Below are 20588 nucleotides of genomic sequence, written 5' to 3'. Positions count from 1 at the left end.
GTAGCATTGACAGCAGAACATGTTGGCGCTTCAGCGCATGACGTTTCGTTAAACGCCTGGGATAGCCAGACTTCAACCGATCAAGCTTTTTCGACATGGTTTCACGTTTCCCGTGAGGCTCTCCCGTTATTCGTTGCGCAACGCCTGATACAGGCCACCTCCAGGCACATGCATGGAGGCGACGCCTTCAAATCTCTCCTTGACAATAGCTCATCACATATTATGGGGCGTAGGAACGGAGCAGACCTGGATTCAACGTTCTGCGGCAGCTAACCGAAGCCACGCTTCCGGTTCGGGCGCTAGCGCAGTGCTGAATAGATTGACAGGTGCTTGGCATCAATCCACAGACCCGGGTTTCATGTCGTTGGCGCTGTCAGGATTCTGTCAGTGAGGCACTAATCTTGTCATGGCGCAACTGTGCCGTGTAGGCGGAGGGAGTATAAGAGATACAGAGGCCATCGACAATGAGAGGGCATCAAGCTTGACGCTGACACTCACTTTCACACGCTCTTTAGCATTACACTCACTTTCGATCCATTCGTCTATCATTCATTCGTTTCCATTCTATCTTTGAAGATACGCTCAACCTTTTCAAATCCAACCAACCAACCAACCAACACACCAACCGCAAACATGTTCACCAAGACTGCTATCATCCTGGCTGCTGCCAACCTCGCCGCCGCGCACACCACCTTCCAGAGCTTCGTCATTGACGGCAAGGACCAGGGCCAGCACTTCGCTGTCCAGACTCCTTCCAACGGCAACAACCCCATCCTCGATGTCACCTCCACTGCCATGATCTGCAACGGTGGCAAGGCCACCTCCGACCAGGTCGAGGTTGCTGCTGGCTCCAAGCTCGGCATGCAATGGCACCACAACGACCCCGCCTCCGCTGGCGACGGTGACGACCCGATCGCTCCCTCCCACAAGGGACCCGTCATGGTCTACATCGCCAAGGCCGACACCAACGGCGAGGGCGCCGTCTGGACCAAGATCTACGAGGACGGTCTCACCGGCTCCAAGTGGGGTGTTGATAACCTCATCTCCTCCAAGGGACTCTTGGAGATTGACCTCCCCAACCTCGAGGCTGGCGACTACCTCATCCGCCCCGAGATGATCGGTCTCCACGAGGCCAGCGCCGAGGGCAAGGCCCAGTTCTACAACGGCTGCGGTCAAATCAAGGTCACTGGCAGCGGCTCTGCTGCTCTCCCCGCCACCGGTGTCGACATGACCAAGGCTTACAAGGCCACCGACCCCGGTGTCATGTTCAACATCTACGGTGGTGCCACCGACTACACCGTCCCCGGTCCCAAGGTCTGGGACGCCGCCACCGCCGGCAGCGCCCCTTCCACCCCCTCCAAGCCTGTTGAGTCGGCTGCCCCCTCCACCCCCGCCTCCAGCGCTGCTCCCTCCGCCACTCCCTCTCCCGTCGAGTCGGCCGCTCCCTCTGCTCCCTCTGCCACCAAGCCCGCTGCCACCCCCGCTCCTTCCACCGGCAGCGGCTCTGCTCTCCCCGAGACCTTCACCATCGAGCAGTTCATCCAGTGGCTCAAGACCGCCACCGGCAGCTCTGCCTCCAAGGCTCGCCGCCACGCCCGCGCTTTCAACTTGTAAGCGCTTTCGACAAATGGTCGCAAGTCGATCTTTCTTGCATGAACTGGTGTTCATGGTTGGTCCTTTTTGAGACGTATTCTTCTTTGATGGGACGCCCCCATACTCTTTCTTCCATAGACCGCGAGATCGGCTAGCTCTTCTTTTGATGTAAATATAGCATTCACGACGAATGGAATTCGAAAAGTCTTTGTACAATTGTTGCTTGATTGATGTGCTCGTTGTGACTGAGTGATACCATCAGATATTGATTAAATATTGCTGTTAGTGCATGGCATAATCCATGCCTTGGACGCCAACAAGAAAGCATTATCGTTCATGTTGTACTACACATGGTACGTGGAAGAATACATCGTCTTGTATACATTCTGTCTCTTCCATCATAAAAGGTATGTATGCATCAACACGACAGATGCCCTGTCAGCCAGTACTTTATCCCAGAACGTCGTCCACATGGCGGATTTCCTTTCAATCATAGGCTCATCATCCAATCGTCGAGATATTTATCATCCTCCATCTTCCGCAGCAACTCCTCATATCTCTTACCTTCCCTAACACCCTCATCCAAATCCCACGGCAGCTTATCACACTGCTCGACATCCTCATAGAACGTCGCACCAAAATCTTCCAAAATCTTACATCGCTCCTCCATTGTTCTGCAATACGCCAAGTCCACCCAGTCTTCTGGCTTTCGGGGCGCATCGTATTCTTCCAACCATGTTTGCGAGTTCTCGGCCCATACCGCCAGGACCCAGACTCCTGAGCCGGTCGGCGTGTAGGCAACATGTAGGTCGGATGGGAAGTGGTAACCGTAAGGATATGAAATTGAACCGTAAGGATATATGTCGTCTCTTGTGTGGCGTTCGTAGAACTTGAGGGATGGCCACCAACGCGCGCCCAGGTGAAGCATGCGTAGTGCGAACGCGTCTTCTTGCTCTTGGTCGGGGAATGGTCCTGGGTCTGACTTTTTACGCGAGAGGCCCAGTAGCTCTAGCTCGGGGTTCGTCAAGTTCTTCATGATGATGCCGCCGTGGGACGGGTAGGAATAGACTGTACATGCAGTCCTCAATTCGAAAATTATTCTGACGCGTGTTCCTTGCGAGGCTGACATATTCGAATGGCAGACGCTGGTGTCCAAAGAGAGTCTGAATGTGTTGATGCCTAGGTAGATATTCAGCAAAGTGCAGCTGATAATCAGGCAGCGTTCCTGAGGGTGCTGACGCCGCAGTTGCTACGCCGCACGCTCGCAGCCATGGCATTCTTGATGCGAAACAGCCCAGTCACGTTTCCTGTCGACGCTGACAAGAACCCCAGATCTCAGGAAGTACGTATTCACATCCCAAGTCGAAGCATACATTACTTTCTATACGTGTCCATTGTTGGCGTACAACAACAATGTAGGCAGTGATGCGACTCAGACTCTCGTCATCCTCCACTGCATTCTAGGATGTCGTCCTCATAGTAATCTCAAGAATCCTGCTGTTGATGGCGTTGCAACGATGTCGCAGTCCGGCTGTTTGTGTGGCTGGCTCGTAATACCGAGGCTCAGCCGAACCCAATGGCGCAATGTCCACGGCGGGTCTTTCCGATCGGGCCTTCCTCCTTTCTATTTCGAACGACCCAGCTATCCTTCAACACCACCCATCACACCTTCTCAACTCAAGCATTTCGCCGCGAACAAGCTTTCGCAAGCTAACTTGGCAGATGGATGGCTTACTACCCTTCAGGTGTGCGCGCCGGGCAACACCTATCACGAACTTCCTATCCTGTACTAGCACCACCACACCAATCCTTGCCAAGTCACCCGCCAACTGATAAGCAACGACAAGCTTCTGCTGCAGTTAATTTATCCTGCATATCTACGCTATGGGAGCTTTCCGTTGTTGCATAGGGTCTTTGGACAGTAGCGATTTCGAAACTCGATGTGGTCGAGAGCCGAGGTGCAGTGAGAAATGCCATCGCGCAGTAGGGCTGATGGAAATTATGAGGAACTCAGGGAGATCAGATCTACTTCGACACGAAGAAGATGCGGCATCCCCAAAGATCTCACAATACAATCGAGCACCCCATCTCCCACCACCTCTTTCACTTTCGCTGTCGAATCTGCAAGAGAGCGTTCGGGCGTTGTCCCAAAAAGGCAGGAGAACCTGACGATGCAAGCACGACAACCACGAAGTCGGACACTTTCACGCACATGTGGTCGAATTGACAGTGATGTGATAGGCGGACATTGTCCCGTACACCAGGAAAATCACTTATCAGGGTCTTCTGATACCTACCGAGTCAACACACAAGCGGGACTGTCCACTCATACCCCTGTCCAGTCCGGTAACTCGCCGATCTCTTGGTGAAGAAGCCTTGACCAAACGACCTGGGCTACCAATCAGTAATTCGTATCTCGGCGTTCGACCTGATGGATCTTGTAGGCCGCTTTCCAGTCCAGCATGGAGGGCGAGTCCAGCTGGATCTATGCGCCTGACCAGTAGGTATTAGGAAGGTATCATCAAGTGTTGGATCTGGACCATCGCGCCATCGTATAATAAGTGTGCCTAGAGGCATACGACATGAAGTACGAGCTCGAGATGGTCAGTATATAAAGAGTGTCGAGCACCGCTGGTAACACTGCACTCATCAACGCAGCAATCGCTTCAGCAGTCTATCGTTCTACTCTCAACCTCTTCCCTCGCTTCGACTCCATTCTCAGTTCTTCAAGTTCGTCCCATCATCCAATATGAAGCTTTCCATCGCTATCCTCGCCGCCGTCACCGGCTCCGTTTTGGCCCGTCCCTCGTCCCTCGCTGAGCGCGTTCAATCCCGTGCTGATGGCAGTCGCCGTCACAGGACCCAGCCCATGATTCTGGTTGGTACGGCCGCAAAGGAGAACGCCAAGTTCGTCGCAGACGTCGACAACACCACCGCCCACGTCGACTACTCCTCCAACTGGTCCGGTGCCGTCCTCGAGACACCCTCCTCCGGCTACTTCAAGTCAGCCACCGGACGTTTCACTGTGCCCACACCCAAGCACGTTGGCTCCGGTGGTACCGAGTCTTCCTCAGCCTGGGTTGGTATCGACGGCGATACCTGCGGCAGCGGTCTGCTTCAAGCAGGTATCGACTTCACCGTCAGCAGCTCCGGCGCTGTCTCCTACGACGCCTGGTACGAGTGGTACCCCGACTACGCCTACGACTTCAGCAACTTCGCCGTCAAGGCCGGCAACGTCATCCAAGTCGACATTGTCGCTACCTCCACCACCAAGGGCACAGTCTCACTCACCAACGTGAGCACGGGAAAGAAGGTCAGCCAGACGCTTAGCGCACCCAGCGGCTCCGTCCTGTGCCGTCAGAACGCAGAGTGGATTGTGGAGGACTTTGAGTCTGGAGGTAGCTTGGTTGCGCTGAGCAACTTTGGTACTGTTGTCTTCACGCAGGCGAGTGCTAGTTTGAGCACTGGTGGAACGGACGGACTGAGCGGTGCTACTATTATTGATCTTAAGCAGGGTAGCACTGTTTACACGGATGTTACTATCAACAGCGGCTCGCAGGTCACTGTTCAGTACATTTAGGTTGTGGATGGTAGGAGAGGAAGTCGTGGTCTGAAGGCTGCAATGGGGTCTACAGGATGCATGGACAAGACTACATTAAGTAGAGGTTAGGCGGTCAGTCGCGGATAAGCGGAGTCTGAGGACTAAATAGCAATGAACTATTCACGTGTAAAAAGACCCAGCGTCAACGTAGACGTCAAGGTCCTATGTAAATCTGCAAATCACACTTCTCTTGCTGTTGTAGTATGTAACGCGATTGACGGCTCGTTCGTTTATTGTATGAATGCATTCACATTGTTTTCTATCTACTCCCGATCAAAGCTGACGTGTAGACATTCTGAATGCATAAAGTAAGCCCTCCCTCAATGAAAGTCCTTCCCAGTCCGTCTTGAGTCGCTCCTAGAGTGTGCCTCGAATGAGATCTCACTTCTTGGTGCCGCCGCTCTGCTGGCCACCGGCATTGGCATTGCGATCGCCAGCGCCCTGAGCGCGAGCGGCAAAGCCGCCGGAGGACATGTCTCCGCCGGACTTGGCCTGAGTGAAGAGAATGTTAGCATCCTAACAGATGAATAGTTCAGCGAAGCATGACGGAGTGCCTCACCTGTGAGGATTGGATCCTGCTAGCATCAGACTGGCTCATTGGGGTAGAACCTTTGGAGCCACCGCCAGTATTACCGGTGTTGGGGCCCTGGTTAGATGCAGGCATGGTGGGTAGTTTGGTGAGTTGAGGTTTGAGTGCTCGGTTTAGCAAAGATTGGTGATGTAGGAGTTGTCACGTATGATGAACGCGATGCTTCCATTGTCTGCGTGCGAGGACGTGTTCTTATACAGCTGACCTCGAGGGCATCTTTGGTCGTTGATGATGTTGCCGCGGAGCTGGTCGTGGGTACGTCGGCTAGCGCATGTAGTACAGCAGCAACATCATGCCTCTATATATTGAAACGAAAATGTAGACGCCAGGGTCGTCTACACCGCTTTTTGCCATGTCGGGGGTTATGCATACTTCGAAGAGTATGTGAAGTGATGTGCCCAAGAGAGCAAACACGATATCTCTAGCGCTCTTGCCCTTCCATCATGTGCGCCGAGCATACCTACCCAGATAGCCTTGCAAAGTGGCTTGGGACACTGCTGAAATCTCAAGACTTTTCTCTACTCAATACTTCAGCCTTCTTACGAGACATTATGGCCGACATCATAGCGACGTCTATTGCTTGTGAACACCTCCGATCGACACGCATGGCGTAGCACAACAACCTCGATGACGACAGCCAACGAGAATTGGACGCGCAAAACTACATCTTGCCTCCTAAGTCTGGAGTCCCCGTCGTCTCATCGTACGATTCTTGCGCAAAGCGACGCATGAAGCATGCTGCCGATGGTACTGCGCCCTGATGTATGGGTATCACAGTGATGGCAATGAAGATGCCGATTCGAGCAGTGGCAACGGATGATACGTTAGATACGCCCATTCTAGATATCCGAGAGATCGTTCGACCTGCGATCTACGCCATTAAGAGCATGTCAAGATCAGTACGTTGATCAAGGCGGAAGTCTCATCTGATACTTTCCAACTGCGTTCTTGACTGTCAAGATACACAGCAGAGAGTATGGGCCTGAAGTTTGTTGTAAAGACCTAGGCCATGGAGAGGGCTACATTAGGTAGAGACTAGATAGATGGTCGCGGTTGAGAGTACTATAATGTCTACATGACTACCCCACGTAATGGAAAACAGTCATTAAATACCTTCTGCTTCATACATGATAATGGAGTACGTACACCCAAAAAGCACTCTCTTGAATGTAGGCGTCAAGGTTCTTTATAACCTTCCATACTAACATTCTTTTGCTACCGTAGTCTGCAACGTATGCGGGAATTGAATGGGAAAAAAAGAGATGAACGGCTCATTCGATGATGTGAACGCATTCGCATTATTCTGTGTATCCGAAACGTCTGCCATAGCTACGACAAAAGTATATCGAGATAATACATGTCGCTGCTAATCTAGCATAGCCATGATCTGAGTGAACCGCTTCTACGCGCTCAACATCCAGCTCCGATATCCACTCGTCGCCACGCTCCTGGCTCTTTTCTCAAGCCTAACCCTGCTCTGCCGCCTTGCGCATACGCTTCTCATGCTTCTTGTGCCTCTTCTTTGTCCTCTTCGCGTACTTCTCCAAAGTCGCAATACGGTTCTTCGCCCATTTGGGACCGGCGTCGGGAGGCGGGGCTGTAGAAAGACAGTACGGTTAGCCAATACATCGTATAGAGTAAGCAAAACGCAGCAAGAGGACTCCTTACTTCCAAGGTCTCCTCTAAGCAGACGTTCCTTCTCGTCCTCTCGACGCTCATGCTTCCGCTCGAAACGTTGGTGACGGTGTCCGGACGATTCCGTGCGACAGCTCTGGGTGCGCTTCGGGTTTCGTGGTTTGGGGTCGTGTGGGTTCTGAGAGGGCATCTTGGTGGGGTGCGAGTATTTTCCCTTGTGGCGGTTAGGCATGCAACATGTTGTGGAAATTGTCTCTCTGATCTATACCTTGCCCGGGTACCAGTACGGGTCGTTCTCTTTGGTGTAGTTCTTAGTCAAGTCGCGTCGGATACTCCTCGCGCTGTCCTCCCGGTCGGCATGCTCGTCGTCATCAGTCAAAGGGCTGCATTCACGTTCTCTGCTGTCGTCGCGACCGGTTATCGATTCCTCATCCGGATCACCCCAAGGGCCGCGGAGACGACGCTCATACTCATAACTCGGTTCGACCATCGAATGCGCGCCTCGAATCGCGTCTATCATCAGCATCCAGACGGTTACGTGAACGGTCTTCGCGATCACGGCTGCGCTCGCGCCTGCGATCATCGACCCGGCGGTCGCGTGATTGATCATGTCGGTCACGACTAAGCTCGCGTCTGCGTTCATCTCCCCAGCGGTTGCTTGGACCGTCGTCTCGCTCCCGGCTTGTTTCGCGTTTGACGTCGTCGCCCCAGCGGTTGCGGGGACGTTCCTGACGGTCACCGCTTGGTTCACGCCTACTGTAATAACCGTCATAACCGTGATAGGTCTGTGGGTAGCTGTCGACGCGTCCCTGTGGTTCGTCGCTGGGCTCGCGTTTGACGCGATCATTGAGGGTACCCTGGAAGTCCGACATGGCGCCGCGTGATGAAGCAGTGGAATTAAAGAAAATGTGATGCACAGATGAGGAAACAGAGAGTGATGAGAGGAAGGGTTGAAGTGACGGAAGAGAGAGCGGACGCGGTTTGAGGAAGCGACAAAAGAAATGACTCGTCGTTGCGAACTTGAAGCCCCGCTGTGACAATCAGGGAGGAACGACGGCAGTATACGGAAGGGAGTAGCGGGCCCGCAATGCCCTAACGACGCGTCCCGCGTTGGGCGCGTATGCTGACACTTTATCAAGACTTACGCGCAATCCAATCTGAACACGGTCGGAATACCTCCAGGGCTCAGTCTTCGCAATGAGAGCGCCACATGATGACTTATCTCACACGCAGGAGAAGAAAGTAGCCGTACCCATGACGTCACCACGCTAGTTCGCATCCATCTCGACAGGCACGGCCGAACACGAAGGTGACAAAGCTGCAAAAAACTGTTGCCTCCGATTACCATATACTTCCATAACAGCCGCCACAGTATCGTATATACACATATCGAACACAATGCATCTCCTAACCTCAAGCTGCACTATCGCAGCAACTATACACTTACAATCGAAAATCTCACCGCGGACCAAAGATTGAGACGCAACTAATAGGGCCACAACCATCTCTACAAAATCGCGATATGGACAGCGTATACACAGTCCGCGCCTCACCAGGCGAAGGACTAGGCTGTTTCGCTTCCACGACCATCCAGCCGGGTACGCTCATCCTTAGCGAAACACCCTTATTCAGCGTCGCAGAACCGCGCAGCAACAGCGCCGTAGTCTCAGCTTTTGCTTCATTGTCCGACTCGCAAAAAACCCAGTATCTATCCCTATACGCGCAGAAAACCTACAAATTGAAAGAGAATGGAGAAGAAGAAGAGGCAAGAGTAATCGACATCTTCAACTCCAACGCCTGGCAAACCGGGAGCCAAACATCCATCTGCCCCCTCGCCGCGCGCTTCAACCACAGCTGCATCCCCAACGCGTCCTTCGCATTCAACCCGCTCACTGGAAAAATCACAATCCACGCCATCGTGCCCATCCCTTCAGACACGCAAATCAAACTAAGCTACGAGCGACCCTACCAAACCACCCTCTCGCGGCGCGCAAAACTATCTTCCTACGGATTTACCTGCGCCTGTCCGGCGTGCAGCGACCCCACGCCCAGCAGCGATACCCGGCGCGCGCGAATGGTGGTGCTGGACGCGCGGATCCGGACGGGGCGGCGCCAGCTGTGGAGACGGCCTGTGCCGAAGGCCGCGTTGGAGTTGTGCAGGTTGCTGAAAGAGGAGGGGTTGGTGGGGGAGGCGTTGGGGCTTGCGTGGCATGATGCGGCGGTGGGGTGGAGGAGGCATGGGAGGTTGGATATGGCGGTGGCTTGTGCGGTTAAGGAGGTGGAAATCGCGGTAATATGTTTTGGCAGGGAGAGCTCGGCGGTGGATGTTTCGACGGGGTTTTTGTTGGGGCTGAAGGGGGAGATGGGGATGAAGGCGAAGACGGGTGTTGCTGTGGAGGCCGAGGAGGTTGCGGCTTGCTAGAGAGGGGAGGGGGGCTTGGTATGTGGTCGAGATGTCCTGGGTTGGTGTTGAAGTATGCTCTGGGCATGCCGATTCTTCCATGCCACATCTCACTTCCTTGGTTTGTGGCGCAGTGACGATATGTACAATGTGCCACACCCCCAAACAAGCTCTCTTGTCCAACAAACAATGTGCTACCACTTGACATATTCCCTCTTGACGTATCCCCTTCTCTCGAACACAAACTTCCTACCCTCCTACCCTGTACCACTACCTCCCCTCCAAATCACCACCCCCACCACCACCGCAGTAACCGCACAACTCTAGCATGACCAAAACCCCTCGAACTTCCCGCAAAACTTCAAAAGCCGATCAAATCGTGCGCCTTAAAAGCATTGTTCAGCCCCTCACAAAATACCCATCTGCCCCCCAATCAAATCCATCCCAGTATACCGAACGCCGGAAAAGTTCCACCATGCCGCACATGACCGAATGGCTATGTCCACACTGCTCACATATCAACCGCGGGGAAGGTGGCAGTGGGGAGAAATGCGGGGGGTGTGGGAAATGATGATGATGATGATGATGATGATGATGATGGTGGATGAGACGGATGAGACGGATGAGACGGAGGGAACTGTCTGCGGTTGGGGATATGAGTACCAAAGGAGAGAAAGGAGAGAGACGAGAAAGACGAGAAGTGATTAGAGTGTGGGTATCAGGATAGGAGATTCGAGTAGACGAGAGGAGGGATGAAGGAATAATTGTCGAGTTTTGTTCCGCGAGACACAAGACCGCGCAAGTAGAATGCACATTGTCTTGCAGAACCGTATATGCTGATATACCGACTTTCCCAAACTCCATCGCTATGCATAAGATGTATCATCAGACGTATTTCTGAATCCATCGAGTCGTTGTTGCGAGCAACGGTGCATGGGACTTTTTTGGTACCCGAATTGTAATCGCAACAACGACTAAATCATCAAACGTGACCTTCTCTTTTCCTCTCTCACAAATATCTCATCTTCGCCTACCTGACCCGAAGCCGCTTTCCAGCAGGTTCAACACCGCCCTCTTCCCTCGCCGAACTATGCGCTTCAGAACCAGTCCAAACCTGACTCTTCACAGTCGTGGGGACAGTCGTACCGTTTCCTGCTTCACTCCCCTCATTCTTTCTCTCCATCTTCGCTCCAGCCGTCGGACCAACCTTCCTCGGCCCCTCAATAGAAAAGGAAAAAACCTCTCTCTCGGGCCTCCTCGACTTCCCCGTCGCCGGTTTTCTAACAGCATTGACATCCTCCTCCTTGAACAGCTGCCCCGTCCTCTTCGTCGCTTCCTTACCCGCCTCCGTCGTTTCTTCCACAATCTCCTCGCTGTAGTGCCACATCAGCGCGATTTCACCCCTTACAAGCGCAGTCGCCCAGAGACTGAGCAGCACGCCTGGAACGAGCCAGAGAAGAGCAGGTTGCGCGTGGTTCATGAGATGCAGCGCGGCGAACGTGGCGACCAGACCGCCTACATAGCCCACTAGCGAGGCATTGAAATACGTTTTCGGAAAAGTGAACGGCGCTTCTTCTTTCTCGTTTTCTTGATGTGCGGCAGAAGACCACAGCGGGCGTCCCATGAGTGAGTGCGTCCAGAAATGGTCGCTCCATCGTCCTGCCAGGGGTGTAAACTCCGCTTTCACGACTGTGTCCTCGGCTCCTTCCGTTGTTGCTGAGACGCGTTTCTGGCGGCGGAGGTAGAAGAGGTAGAGATCGAAGCGCAGTGCAAGGCCTATCATGAGTCCAGGGATGATGATATCGCCTAGACCGAGCATGGCAGCGGCGTTCTTGCCCGAGGGCGTGGTGGCGGTGCCGGGTTTGGGGAACATGAGTTTGATGGGGACGTCGAGGGAGGATGCTACTGTTACCATGAGAGGACTAGAAGAAATGATGTTAGCAGTGTTCTGTGCGAACGGGTGAAAGGAGGAGAAGTACGTACGTGAAAAACACCATGTAGATGTCGTAGAAGAACAACCCCACGAGTATCGCACTTCCAGTCGCAAACGTCGTCGGACTGATGACTTGAATACTGCCATATGCGAAACTGAAACCAAGCAGGTTGGTCAGGTACCACGTCTTGTCAACCAGGTTGAAGTAGACGAGCGTAGCCAGCGCTACCACAGCACCGACAAGCGTGTGCGCGCCTACTCTAGCTTTGCCCGCCAGCGCGCGCTCAAGATACAGCTTCAGCGTCCACTTATTGGAGGGCATCGCGCGGTCTGCCCAGAGCCATTCTTTCGCTCCATCGGAAAGTGGTATGCGCGCGAGGAAGCCGGGGAGCGGGCTTGTAATGGGCCCGCTGGCCTTGGTGTTGCCTGCGACAGGCACCGCCCTCCCTGCCTTGCCGTCGACATGGTACAGCGCGCCGCCGAGCACATGTCTCCTTGGGAATATAATCGAATGCCCAATATCCAGCACATCACTAACCAACTTCGTCACAGCGAAGAACCCAAAAACAGCAAAATACGCATTAAGCGCTTTACTCAGTATACTCGGGTCCTTGAGCCACTTCAACAAGAAATACAATGTCGCCAGCGAAATGCCCGCGAACAGCGGGAACAAGATAATATGTCTCGGTGAGAGTCCTTCCATCTCGTTCTCCGGCTCCTCGTCCTCCTCCTCGTCTTCAGAGTCGCTGTCTTCATCTTCGGCGGCGGCGTCGCGACGGCGGTCTTTCCGACTCTTTTTAGGGGGTTTGGCGGCGGTGGAGGGGCGGGTGAGCGAGGCGTGGGCAGCGGCGTAGATGGGGAAGAGGGAGGCGAGGATCATGTGGGCGTAGACGGGGAGGAGGGGTTGCACTTTTGTGAAGGCGTAGGCGGCGGTGCCGAGGGCGCTGGCGACGAGGCTGGGCTCGGTGTCTGCCATGGTGCGCAGAGGGGTGGGTGTGTGTTACGCGCTGGTAGACGGAGTTGGCGGGGGTGTATGTGGTGATGTGAGAGGAGTGAGAGTGAGAGTGGTGGTGGGTGGGGAGGCAGCTGGTGAACGAACCCCAAAGTTACAGAGCCCTTTACCCACAACGTGGCCTATATGCAACCGCGCACAAAGACCTCAGACGTCAATGAAGATGAAAACATCCCGAAAGCATCCCACATTCCTCCCCAAACTCCCTTCTATCGCGCATGCAGACAGCGACGCGTAAAGCATCCTGCAAAGCGGCACAGTCGCGTCCTTTGCAAACAAATTCGGTATGCAAACCAATCAAACATGACGTCGCCGCATCGCGTCCAGCCAAACACCCTGATCGGCGTTCGTGCATGGCCAGACCAGCGACGGCCCAGACCCAGACCAGTGCCCGTCGATAGATCTAGATCTCGGCCTGCACGAGCGGGACCTTGCATGTTGCCCCCCCTTCCTTCTCTGTCTTCCGCGCTCGAGCGTGGAAGAAGGAAGATCACCTCGTCTTAGAAGCTGTCGTCTTGGAAGCTACCAGACCTAGAGAATTCCACCGCCTCCGCCTCCCCATCAACCCCCATGTATGTTTCCCCCTTCCCTCACCGCTTGAAATCTATTAAAACATCCGTGCGATGACTGCCGTGTCTCATGATCCGGCATGCCTTTTTTGGCCCGACCCCATATGGCTTTTGGCCTAACCCGGGTACTCGGTATGGCAACTTTCGATGGTTAATATTAGCTTCAAGGTGCGGAGAAAAGCATGTAGCCTGCATACTCAAATCCTGAGGTCGAGCTGGAATAGACGCAGTAGTAGTAATAGATAAAAAGCATATAGTAGATGCGCAAGTGTGTGTTTGTATTGCTACAGAGTGTGTGTATTGTTGTGTTGCAAATGTATGCTGTGTGTTCTTCTGTTTCCTTCTCAAGCTAAACTAGGCCGAAATCCACTGCCACCTGCCAGTCTGTCATACTTGCATTCTGCTCCTGCCTGCTCGCCGACTCTGGAATGCAACAATCTCTCCAGAACTCCCCCTCCATCCCTTAAATTATAAAGAATGGAATTCGTGTGTCGCGTATACACTCGTGATGTGCTGGAAAGACGCCCCACAAGAAAAAAAAAGATAAGTCCGTGTAGAGAAGAAGAAGAAAAACAAGAAGCAAGAGCGCCGAATGTGCTAAATCGAGAGAGAAGCCGAAACACCCCACTTGTGCAAACAAAGGAAAAAAGCTTAGCAGTCTGATGAGAAATGCTTGTGTGAAACGCCCGAGAGACAACCAGATTACAAGAGGGATATTTTGCGTGCAAAAGACAGGGAAGAAGCAAGGTAAAAAAGGAATAGGCCGTTGGGTGTGGTTAGACCGGCTGAACCACAGCTTTTGGCAACAGCAACAACACCCCCGAACGCGCACGCTAGTAAGACAGGGAGATAGGAAAAAGAGTTGTAGTGATGGTGTGATGGTATCAGCAAGGTGTGAGCCTGCTAGAGACGTTCAGGTCGCGGAGCATGTCAAAGGACATGCCGTCGACGTTGACGCGCTGCTGTGACTCAACGTACACGTCGTGCACGTTGGAGAAGGCGTTGCCCTCCCAAGGCGATACAGCAGTAAGCCTCTTGTTGTGTGGGTGTGGTGGTGTGACTGCCGCGATGACAGCCTGCTTCATCTGCGGGGTGATGGCCAGGCGCTTGCAGTCAAAGTACGAGGACGACGACACCGAAGACGAGGTATACGAAGGTGCTGACGTCGAGGTGAGCTGAGGTTGCGAGGGGCAAGACGAAGAGGGGTAGTCGGCGACGTCCTCGTCATCATCGTGTTCTTCCTCAGGCGAGGAACGTGGTAGTGCTGACGGGTCAGGAAACTTGAAGGCTTTAGCCGTAGTGGGCTCTGACTCTTCCTCTAGCGGCGTCGACGAAAATAGAAACGACGAATTGTGGTGCGAGGTCTCGTAGTAGCCTAGGATGGACGGCGTGAAGTTGCTGCCCTTGGAGTTGGGGCCTTGTTCACTGGAAAAGGTATACTCCGGGAGGGGAAGCGCCTCGTCATCCGTGTCGTCGTCGGTGGAGCTCCAGGCAGAGAACTGACTCTTCATCGGCGGTCGCACTGGGGGTATCTCGATGGCCTTTGGTCCATCGGTCTGGCGGCGTGCATTTGGGTTTGGCGACGTCGGCACTCGAGGAAACGATAGATCCGGACACGATCGGGGAGAGAGGGATGAGGTGGGGCGATGGTTGGATTGGTACGTCGGTATTGACTTGAGTTGGTTCTTGATGAAAGCGGCAAGGTTAGCGGAATAGTCGCCTAGCGTGGGTGACATATTCCGAGGTTCGCCATCGTTTACATGTGCGACCACGGTCGAAGTGCTGTTATCCGTGGCATCGGATGGCATGCGAGAGTGAGACCATTTTGCGTCAAAGGGAGATGGTTGATCTTGAGGGGTGGGTAGGGCGGCGAGGCCTTCGAGAAACTTGAGGTGGTCCTGGGGGTTGAAGAGACGGTTGACTTCGTCGTCAACGGACTGGTTGCGTCGAGCTCGGCGTTTCCGGACGGCGGCTCTACCCTCAGCAAGAATAAGGAGTGCTTCTGGGGTTGAGCAACCCAGAGCCTCAACAATGGGAAACGAGTTACTTCTTTGTCTCTGCATGCTGTGTCGGGGGCTTGCCCTGCGAGGGGATGGCGAAGAGTGGTGGGAGTCCATGGTGTATATTAGTCCGGATAGAGCGGGAGAGGTGCTAGTTCATGGCCGCAGAGCCGCGGAGTGAGTCGATGCTGGGAGCGAGGAGTCCTAAATACACAGTGCAGCTCGAGGGCAGACGTCCAGGGGGTGTTGTGACAGTGCTGGTCCACGGAGCAAAAGGAAAAGAGAGTTGCCGCGTGTAAAACGGATGGCAAGGCTACTTTGAAGCCAGAAAAACGGTCGACGGATCAGGTCAGGATGGCATTAGTGGCCCATCTCGCTTCCCAGGCCCTAGGTAGCCCTAGCCCGACAAGAAAATGCTCTCCTATGGACCCAAGCCGAAAAGTACGAGTTGGCAGGCAGGCGTACGGGCACATGACGTTTACAGCCCTCGACCAGCGACATGGGTGGGTCTTGCACGGCCTTGGAAAAGCGCACACTCAGGATGAACTATGCTGCACCCCTGGATGGCGTGCACCCATCTGCCGGATCCCGCTGGCGTTTCGCAGCGCTGCCCAATGGGGGCCGAGAGGGCGTGCGGCCTGTCATGCGCCGTCTGCTACCGTCGTGGCAAAGCACCGGAATCTCCGTTTTGCCATGGAGGGTTCGCGTTGGAGCGCCTGATGGTGAGAAAGCTCGCAGCCTGTCAGCGGTGGTGGAGGGCCTGCGCAGACGTGCCGCGACAGCCTGCGTGAACCATCGTACCCACATCAAACGAGGCCTGTTGCGTGAGGTCGTGGTGATCATGATCGACGCTACCCTTGCTTTTTTCTCTCGCTGTGCTGTTTCTCCAAGGCCTGATCAGCCCTGCCACTGATGCGTTTGGCCCGACGATCTGTCTCTGACTGGCCGCAGCTAAGATAAAAGTGCGATCGATCAGCACTGGCCGCGCAAGCGAAACTCTGCTGTACATGTAAACGGCGGTTCACGTACCCTCGCGTCGTCGTGATGTAGGAATTACACCTCACCTGCGCTGCATACACGGGCGCACTCGTAATTGTCCGAGGTGGGTGAATGTGCGCCGTGCTAGAGCAGGTACGCCGAAAAAAGAATAACCGGCCCGACTCGAGCAGACGCGACACTGGTCCGAGGCTGAGCAACGCGTTCGCATCACGAAACCCGCGATAGAGTTGGATTTCCAGGGTCCTGAAGAGTCATACCCTCCGTGCCGATGCCATTTGGTCGGATATCCGGTGCCGTGTGGGATTCGATAGGTCCGACTGTGGCTGCAATACCGTAATCACTGGCGGCGTCCCTCCGATAGCCTCAGCTGTCAGACTGAAACTGTCGCACCGACAATTTACTTTGTACTGCACTCTGCGACTCACTGGTAACCTCGTGAACTCTTAATTCACCCCTCATTTGCTTTTCTCGTCGCCTTGTAAGGCTTCGGCTGCGCCCTGGTGCTCATCTTACCCCCGTCCAAGCGTCGCTTCCTGGCCATGTCGGGCTGTTTCCGCATGCAGCTTTGGTCGCCCGGGCATCAACACCTCATCTTTTTTTTCACGATTGACATCATCACCGCGCTCATGAGTTGTGCGCAGGCAGCTGCCTGATCTGCACGGTGCTCGCGATTTGCCCGAACAGCTCGTCCTGACATGCGAAACCACGACGCCCCGGGCCACCGTCCGAGCCTCGCCGCGCCGCCGTCGCTACCACAAAGGGCTGCCTGCCCAACGGCGGCGCCTTCCCGGATTGCTTCACTTTCTCGCTGGCACCTTCTTGCATGTCTGTGTCTCCAATTGTTTCACCACCCTCGACGGCAGTAGCCCCGCAGGAGGTATGCCATTGTGCGACAATCCCATCTTCGATCCCCCACCACCTCTCACCACCTCACCATCTACTGCGACACCTACCCGCCCATCTAACTTTGCATCCTCACCCCATCTCACGTAATGCGTTCGACCGCATCCTAGGGCACCATCACCACACCCCGCCGGTCCTTTTTCCTAGAGTCGGCACGATCCGACCAACCCATGCTATTCGGCAATTATATCGCGGGCCTTGTCATTCTCTCGGTGCTACCTCTGCTTCTTATCCTGGCGCGCTTCTACTCAAAGCGAACGCGACTACTGCCATGGACTATTGACGATACGTTTTTGGTGTTGGCCCTGGTATGGCCTGACCCCTTTACAGAAGGCACTCTTTAACCACGTCGGGTAGCTCCTTCTCTACGTGGTGATGGCAATGTTTATTGTTTGCGAGTCGCTCACGTCTGCGATTCATATTGCGTTGCTAATGCGACAAAGCGATGGCTGCTAGTCTTGTCCGTCAACACATGGTGACAGCTGCCACGGCGGATCTCAAGCGAACGCTGATAGTATGACAATGTTGCTGTGGATAACATTCTGGCTGTGAGGCGGGCGCTCACGCTCACAGATACTGTGGCTCTTCCGGCTTCCCCTAGCCATATGCACAGCCTTCACTCGATGCGCGATTCTCATCTTCTTCATTCGGACCTTATACACCAGGACGTACAGCTGGTTGAGATACGGTGGTATTGTCAAACCTTACACATCCACCACCATCCGGTACCACATGTTTATTAATCCAAACCACAGCTCACTTTTGTACCATTGCGGCAATCGCCCTGGGACTAGCGTCTGTCATGGTAATCGCGCTCCACTGTCGGCCGATCAAGCAAAACTACACAATACCTTTCGAGGATCCACGATACTGCTTCCGACTGAAGCCCTGCGTGGTCACCATAGCGGTGCTGGGAGTAGTCCTAGATGCGGTCATCTGGTGTCTTCCGCACTATGTGGTTTGGCATCTGAAGCTGCGCCATTCCCACAGGGTGGCTGTGTCGGTCATATTCGCATTTGGGTTGTTGTGCGATCAGGGACCATCCTCTCTCAGTCATGGCTAACGTGAGTAGCAACATGTTCATTGGTGCCTTTCGCGTCGACTCACTCGCCGATGTCGCATACCAAGGCGACGTGACGTACGGCATGGGCAACACTCTGATGTGGGCAATCGCCCAGATAAGTACTGGAATCATTGTAGCATGTCTGCCTCATCTACGTCCTCTGTTCGATTGCATTCTGCCACGCCGGCTCATCCACCTCAGCACCCGCAAATCCAAGACTCAATCCAAAGCCTCTCAGGTCTCAGCTCAGTCTGTACTCGTTCCTCCGATCATCCAAAGCAGAGCTGGATCCATTGTTGTCACTACGCAGATCGCTGTTCAGCCCGGTTCGCCAAATCTGTTACCACCTCCACCACCGCCGATAGATATCGTGGATGGGCAGCTTGACCCTTTGGGCCCGATATTCCACGTTGAGCCAGGACCTGCGAAGCGTACGAGGGTAGTGTCATATGATTGTGGTGTGTCGCCGCGTGGTTGTGGCCTTCCTTACTGAGCTGTGGCTGATGTCGTGTTTTCCTACAGATGCGCACTGTTGCATACACTTCGCTTCCTCCCCGCATACCTAGTTTGGTACTTCTCTGGGTGTTTGAAGCCCGACAATATGAGATAGTTATTCTTCAAGTGTTAGGACGTACGTGGACCATCCAGCCGCCGCCAGCTGAATGATTCGCTCGTCCCTCAAAGCTGTGACACCTTCAAATCTCTTCTTGAAGTCCGCATCCGTTGCTAGACCCAACTGGCCCCTGCTGTTGTCTCCCGCCGCGAACAAAACTCTTTTGACCCTTCCTTCCGTCTTACACGTTTGGGCTGCCACTAGGATGTGGCCATGACCAACTGCTACCTCATACACCTTTGCGTCCTGACCATCTATCCGGACGTCCAAGCACTTGACAAACTCCTCTTGAACGTCATCAGTACTGATGCCCGTTACCAGTGCGCTCGTTTCAGGATTGCCATTCAGCACGTCCAATTCTTCATTTGACCCAGGACATGCCTGACCCCATAAGAAGAGTTCGCCGTCCGAGTTGAAGGCCGCGCTCATGTACCCGCCCGATGCCACCTTCGTGACGTAGGTCATTTCAAGGTAAGGCACGGGCGCAATGTCTAAAGCACCATCATACGGTCGGCCCAAGCACTTCTCATACCTCGGATCCCTTGTCTCCGTCCAAACGTGCCCATCGGCGTCTAGCGCAGTCATCGTCGTAGCATTTCCAACGCACAGCGGGAATTCGCCAAGTTCGTAAGGAAGGACCGTTACTCCGGTCCCCTCACCCATCTCACCGGCCTCAAGATAACGCCGGAAAGCCGCAAAGTCTTTGACCCGCACCACCGACTCCACAGCCGCGGAACGATGCTCAACGTAAACCAGTACATGCCCCTCACTCCCGATCTTCACGTCCCTCACGATCTCAACCTGATCGCTTACGGTGAAAGTTTGTATGTCTGGTACGCCATTGTCCTCGATCTCAACATCGGTACCAAACATGACGACCGTCTGATCCGCTGCTTTCCGGGCGATGTCCTCCCCACTCTTGACAGTCAACACATACCCCCTCAATCCATCGTGCATCGTGCTACCGAAGAAAATGATCTCGCTTCCATTATCGCGATTTGGACCGAGGGGAATCGCTCGTTTCAGATCGCTGTCGCTGGTCAAGTATTCTTTCTGAGCATCCGTAAGGCCTGTGCCCATGTACCGAACGTGTGGTTCCCCAACACCATCACCACTACCACCATTCTTATTCCCCTCTCCATCTCTATTTCCACAATCGACTGGGTTGCTGCAAGCGACCACAGCGTCGCACCAACCCGCCCAAAGCACTCTGATGCTCTGTGCCTGCAAAATACACCTGCTTCCCGCGCTAGTCCCAGGGCGAGCACCCTCGTGTTTCACACCAAAAGCGTACAGCCGCATAGTGCGATCCCGACTGTCTTGTAGCGGACGAACAACAAACAAGCTGTTCGAAACAGAAAGTAGAAACGAGAACGACAGAAGCAACGCGGCCGTTGGGATCTGTAACCAATGTTGTCGATCGTTTACGCCTCTTCCCGTGTCGATCTGCGGGCGGCGCGTGGGGTTGGGTTGGGGGGTGTGGGTGGAGGTGTTACCGTACCAAACATTTACCGTGTCGCGTAACGTGTTGTGACAGATCCATGGATCGGGCCAGATGATCTTAGCGTCGACGCGACGCGACGCGACGCGCATTAGAAGATTCGAAGACGCAGGATCACAGGACGCGTTCGTCCATCCCTAGCGTAGGCGCGTACGTACGCGTCCTTCCAAGCTTGC

General features: G+C 54.2%; 9 protein-coding genes across 9 annotated transcripts; 2 read left to right on the top strand and 7 right to left on the bottom strand.

The window, feature by feature from the left end:
• Positions 1-633: 633 nt before the first annotated feature.
• Positions 634-1614, top strand: J4E86_011442 (uncharacterized protein; the record flags this gene model as incomplete). The annotated part of the gene is made up of 1 exon (XM_051451933.1): positions 634-1614. The coding sequence occupies one exon, from the start codon at positions 634-636 to the stop codon at positions 1612-1614; it is 981 nt and encodes a 326-aa protein (XP_051296945.1).
• Positions 1615-2083: 469 nt separating this feature from the next.
• Positions 2084-2629, bottom strand: J4E86_011441 (uncharacterized protein; the record flags this gene model as incomplete). Its single annotated transcript, XM_051451932.1, is given in 2 exon segments — positions 2084-2235; positions 2251-2629. 2 exon segments carry the CDS (start codon positions 2627-2629, stop codon positions 2084-2086), a joined length of 531 nt encoding a protein of 176 aa, XP_051296944.1.
• A 1713-nt stretch (positions 2630-4342) lies between these two features.
• J4E86_011440 (uncharacterized protein) lies at positions 4343-5173 on the top strand (the record flags this gene model as incomplete). The annotated part of the gene is made up of 1 exon (XM_051451931.1): positions 4343-5173. The coding sequence occupies one exon, from the start codon at positions 4343-4345 to the stop codon at positions 5171-5173; it is 831 nt and encodes a 276-aa protein (XP_051296943.1).
• A 402-nt stretch (positions 5174-5575) lies between these two features.
• Positions 5576-5858, bottom strand: J4E86_011439 (uncharacterized protein; the record flags this gene model as incomplete). Its single annotated transcript, XM_051451930.1, has 2 exons — positions 5576-5686; positions 5754-5858. The coding sequence occupies 2 exons, from the start codon at positions 5856-5858 to the stop codon at positions 5576-5578; spliced, it is 216 nt and encodes a 71-aa protein (XP_051296942.1).
• Positions 5859-7249: 1391 nt separating this feature from the next.
• Positions 7250-7608, bottom strand: J4E86_011438 (uncharacterized protein; the record flags this gene model as incomplete). The annotated part of the gene is made up of 2 exons (XM_051451929.1): positions 7250-7380; positions 7452-7608. 2 exons carry the CDS (start codon positions 7606-7608, stop codon positions 7250-7252), a joined length of 288 nt encoding a protein of 95 aa, XP_051296941.1.
• A 72-nt stretch (positions 7609-7680) lies between these two features.
• On the bottom strand, positions 7681-8290 carry J4E86_011437 (uncharacterized protein; the record flags this gene model as incomplete). Its single annotated transcript, XM_051451928.1, has 2 exons — positions 7681-8174; positions 8275-8290. The coding sequence occupies 2 exons, from the start codon at positions 8288-8290 to the stop codon at positions 7681-7683; spliced, it is 510 nt and encodes a 169-aa protein (XP_051296940.1).
• Positions 8291-10849: 2559 nt separating this feature from the next.
• On the bottom strand, positions 10850-12728 carry J4E86_011436 (uncharacterized protein; the record flags this gene model as incomplete). The annotated part of the gene is made up of 2 exons (XM_051451927.1): positions 10850-11741; positions 11803-12728. The coding sequence occupies 2 exons, from the start codon at positions 12726-12728 to the stop codon at positions 10850-10852; spliced, it is 1818 nt and encodes a 605-aa protein (XP_051296939.1).
• Positions 12729-14217: 1489 nt separating this feature from the next.
• Positions 14218-15396, bottom strand: J4E86_011435 (uncharacterized protein; the record flags this gene model as incomplete). The annotated part of the gene is made up of 1 exon (XM_051451926.1): positions 14218-15396. One exon carries the CDS (start codon positions 15394-15396, stop codon positions 14218-14220), a length of 1179 nt encoding a protein of 392 aa, XP_051296938.1.
• Positions 15397-18908: 3512 nt separating this feature from the next.
• Positions 18909-19991, bottom strand: J4E86_011434 (uncharacterized protein; the record flags this gene model as incomplete). Its single annotated transcript, XM_051451925.1, has 1 exon — positions 18909-19991. One exon carries the CDS (start codon positions 19989-19991, stop codon positions 18909-18911), a length of 1083 nt encoding a protein of 360 aa, XP_051296937.1.
• Positions 19992-20588: the final 597 nt, after the last annotated feature.

This window comes from Alternaria arbusti, assembly GCF_024043155.1.
Source record: "Alternaria arbusti strain BMP 1465 chromosome Unknown scaffold_34, whole genome shotgun sequence".
Taxonomy (NCBI): Eukaryota; Fungi; Ascomycota; class Dothideomycetes; order Pleosporales; family Pleosporaceae; genus Alternaria; species Alternaria arbusti.
The sequence above is the reverse complement of the archived record's forward strand: the minus strand, read 5'-3'. Positions and strand labels throughout refer to the sequence as shown.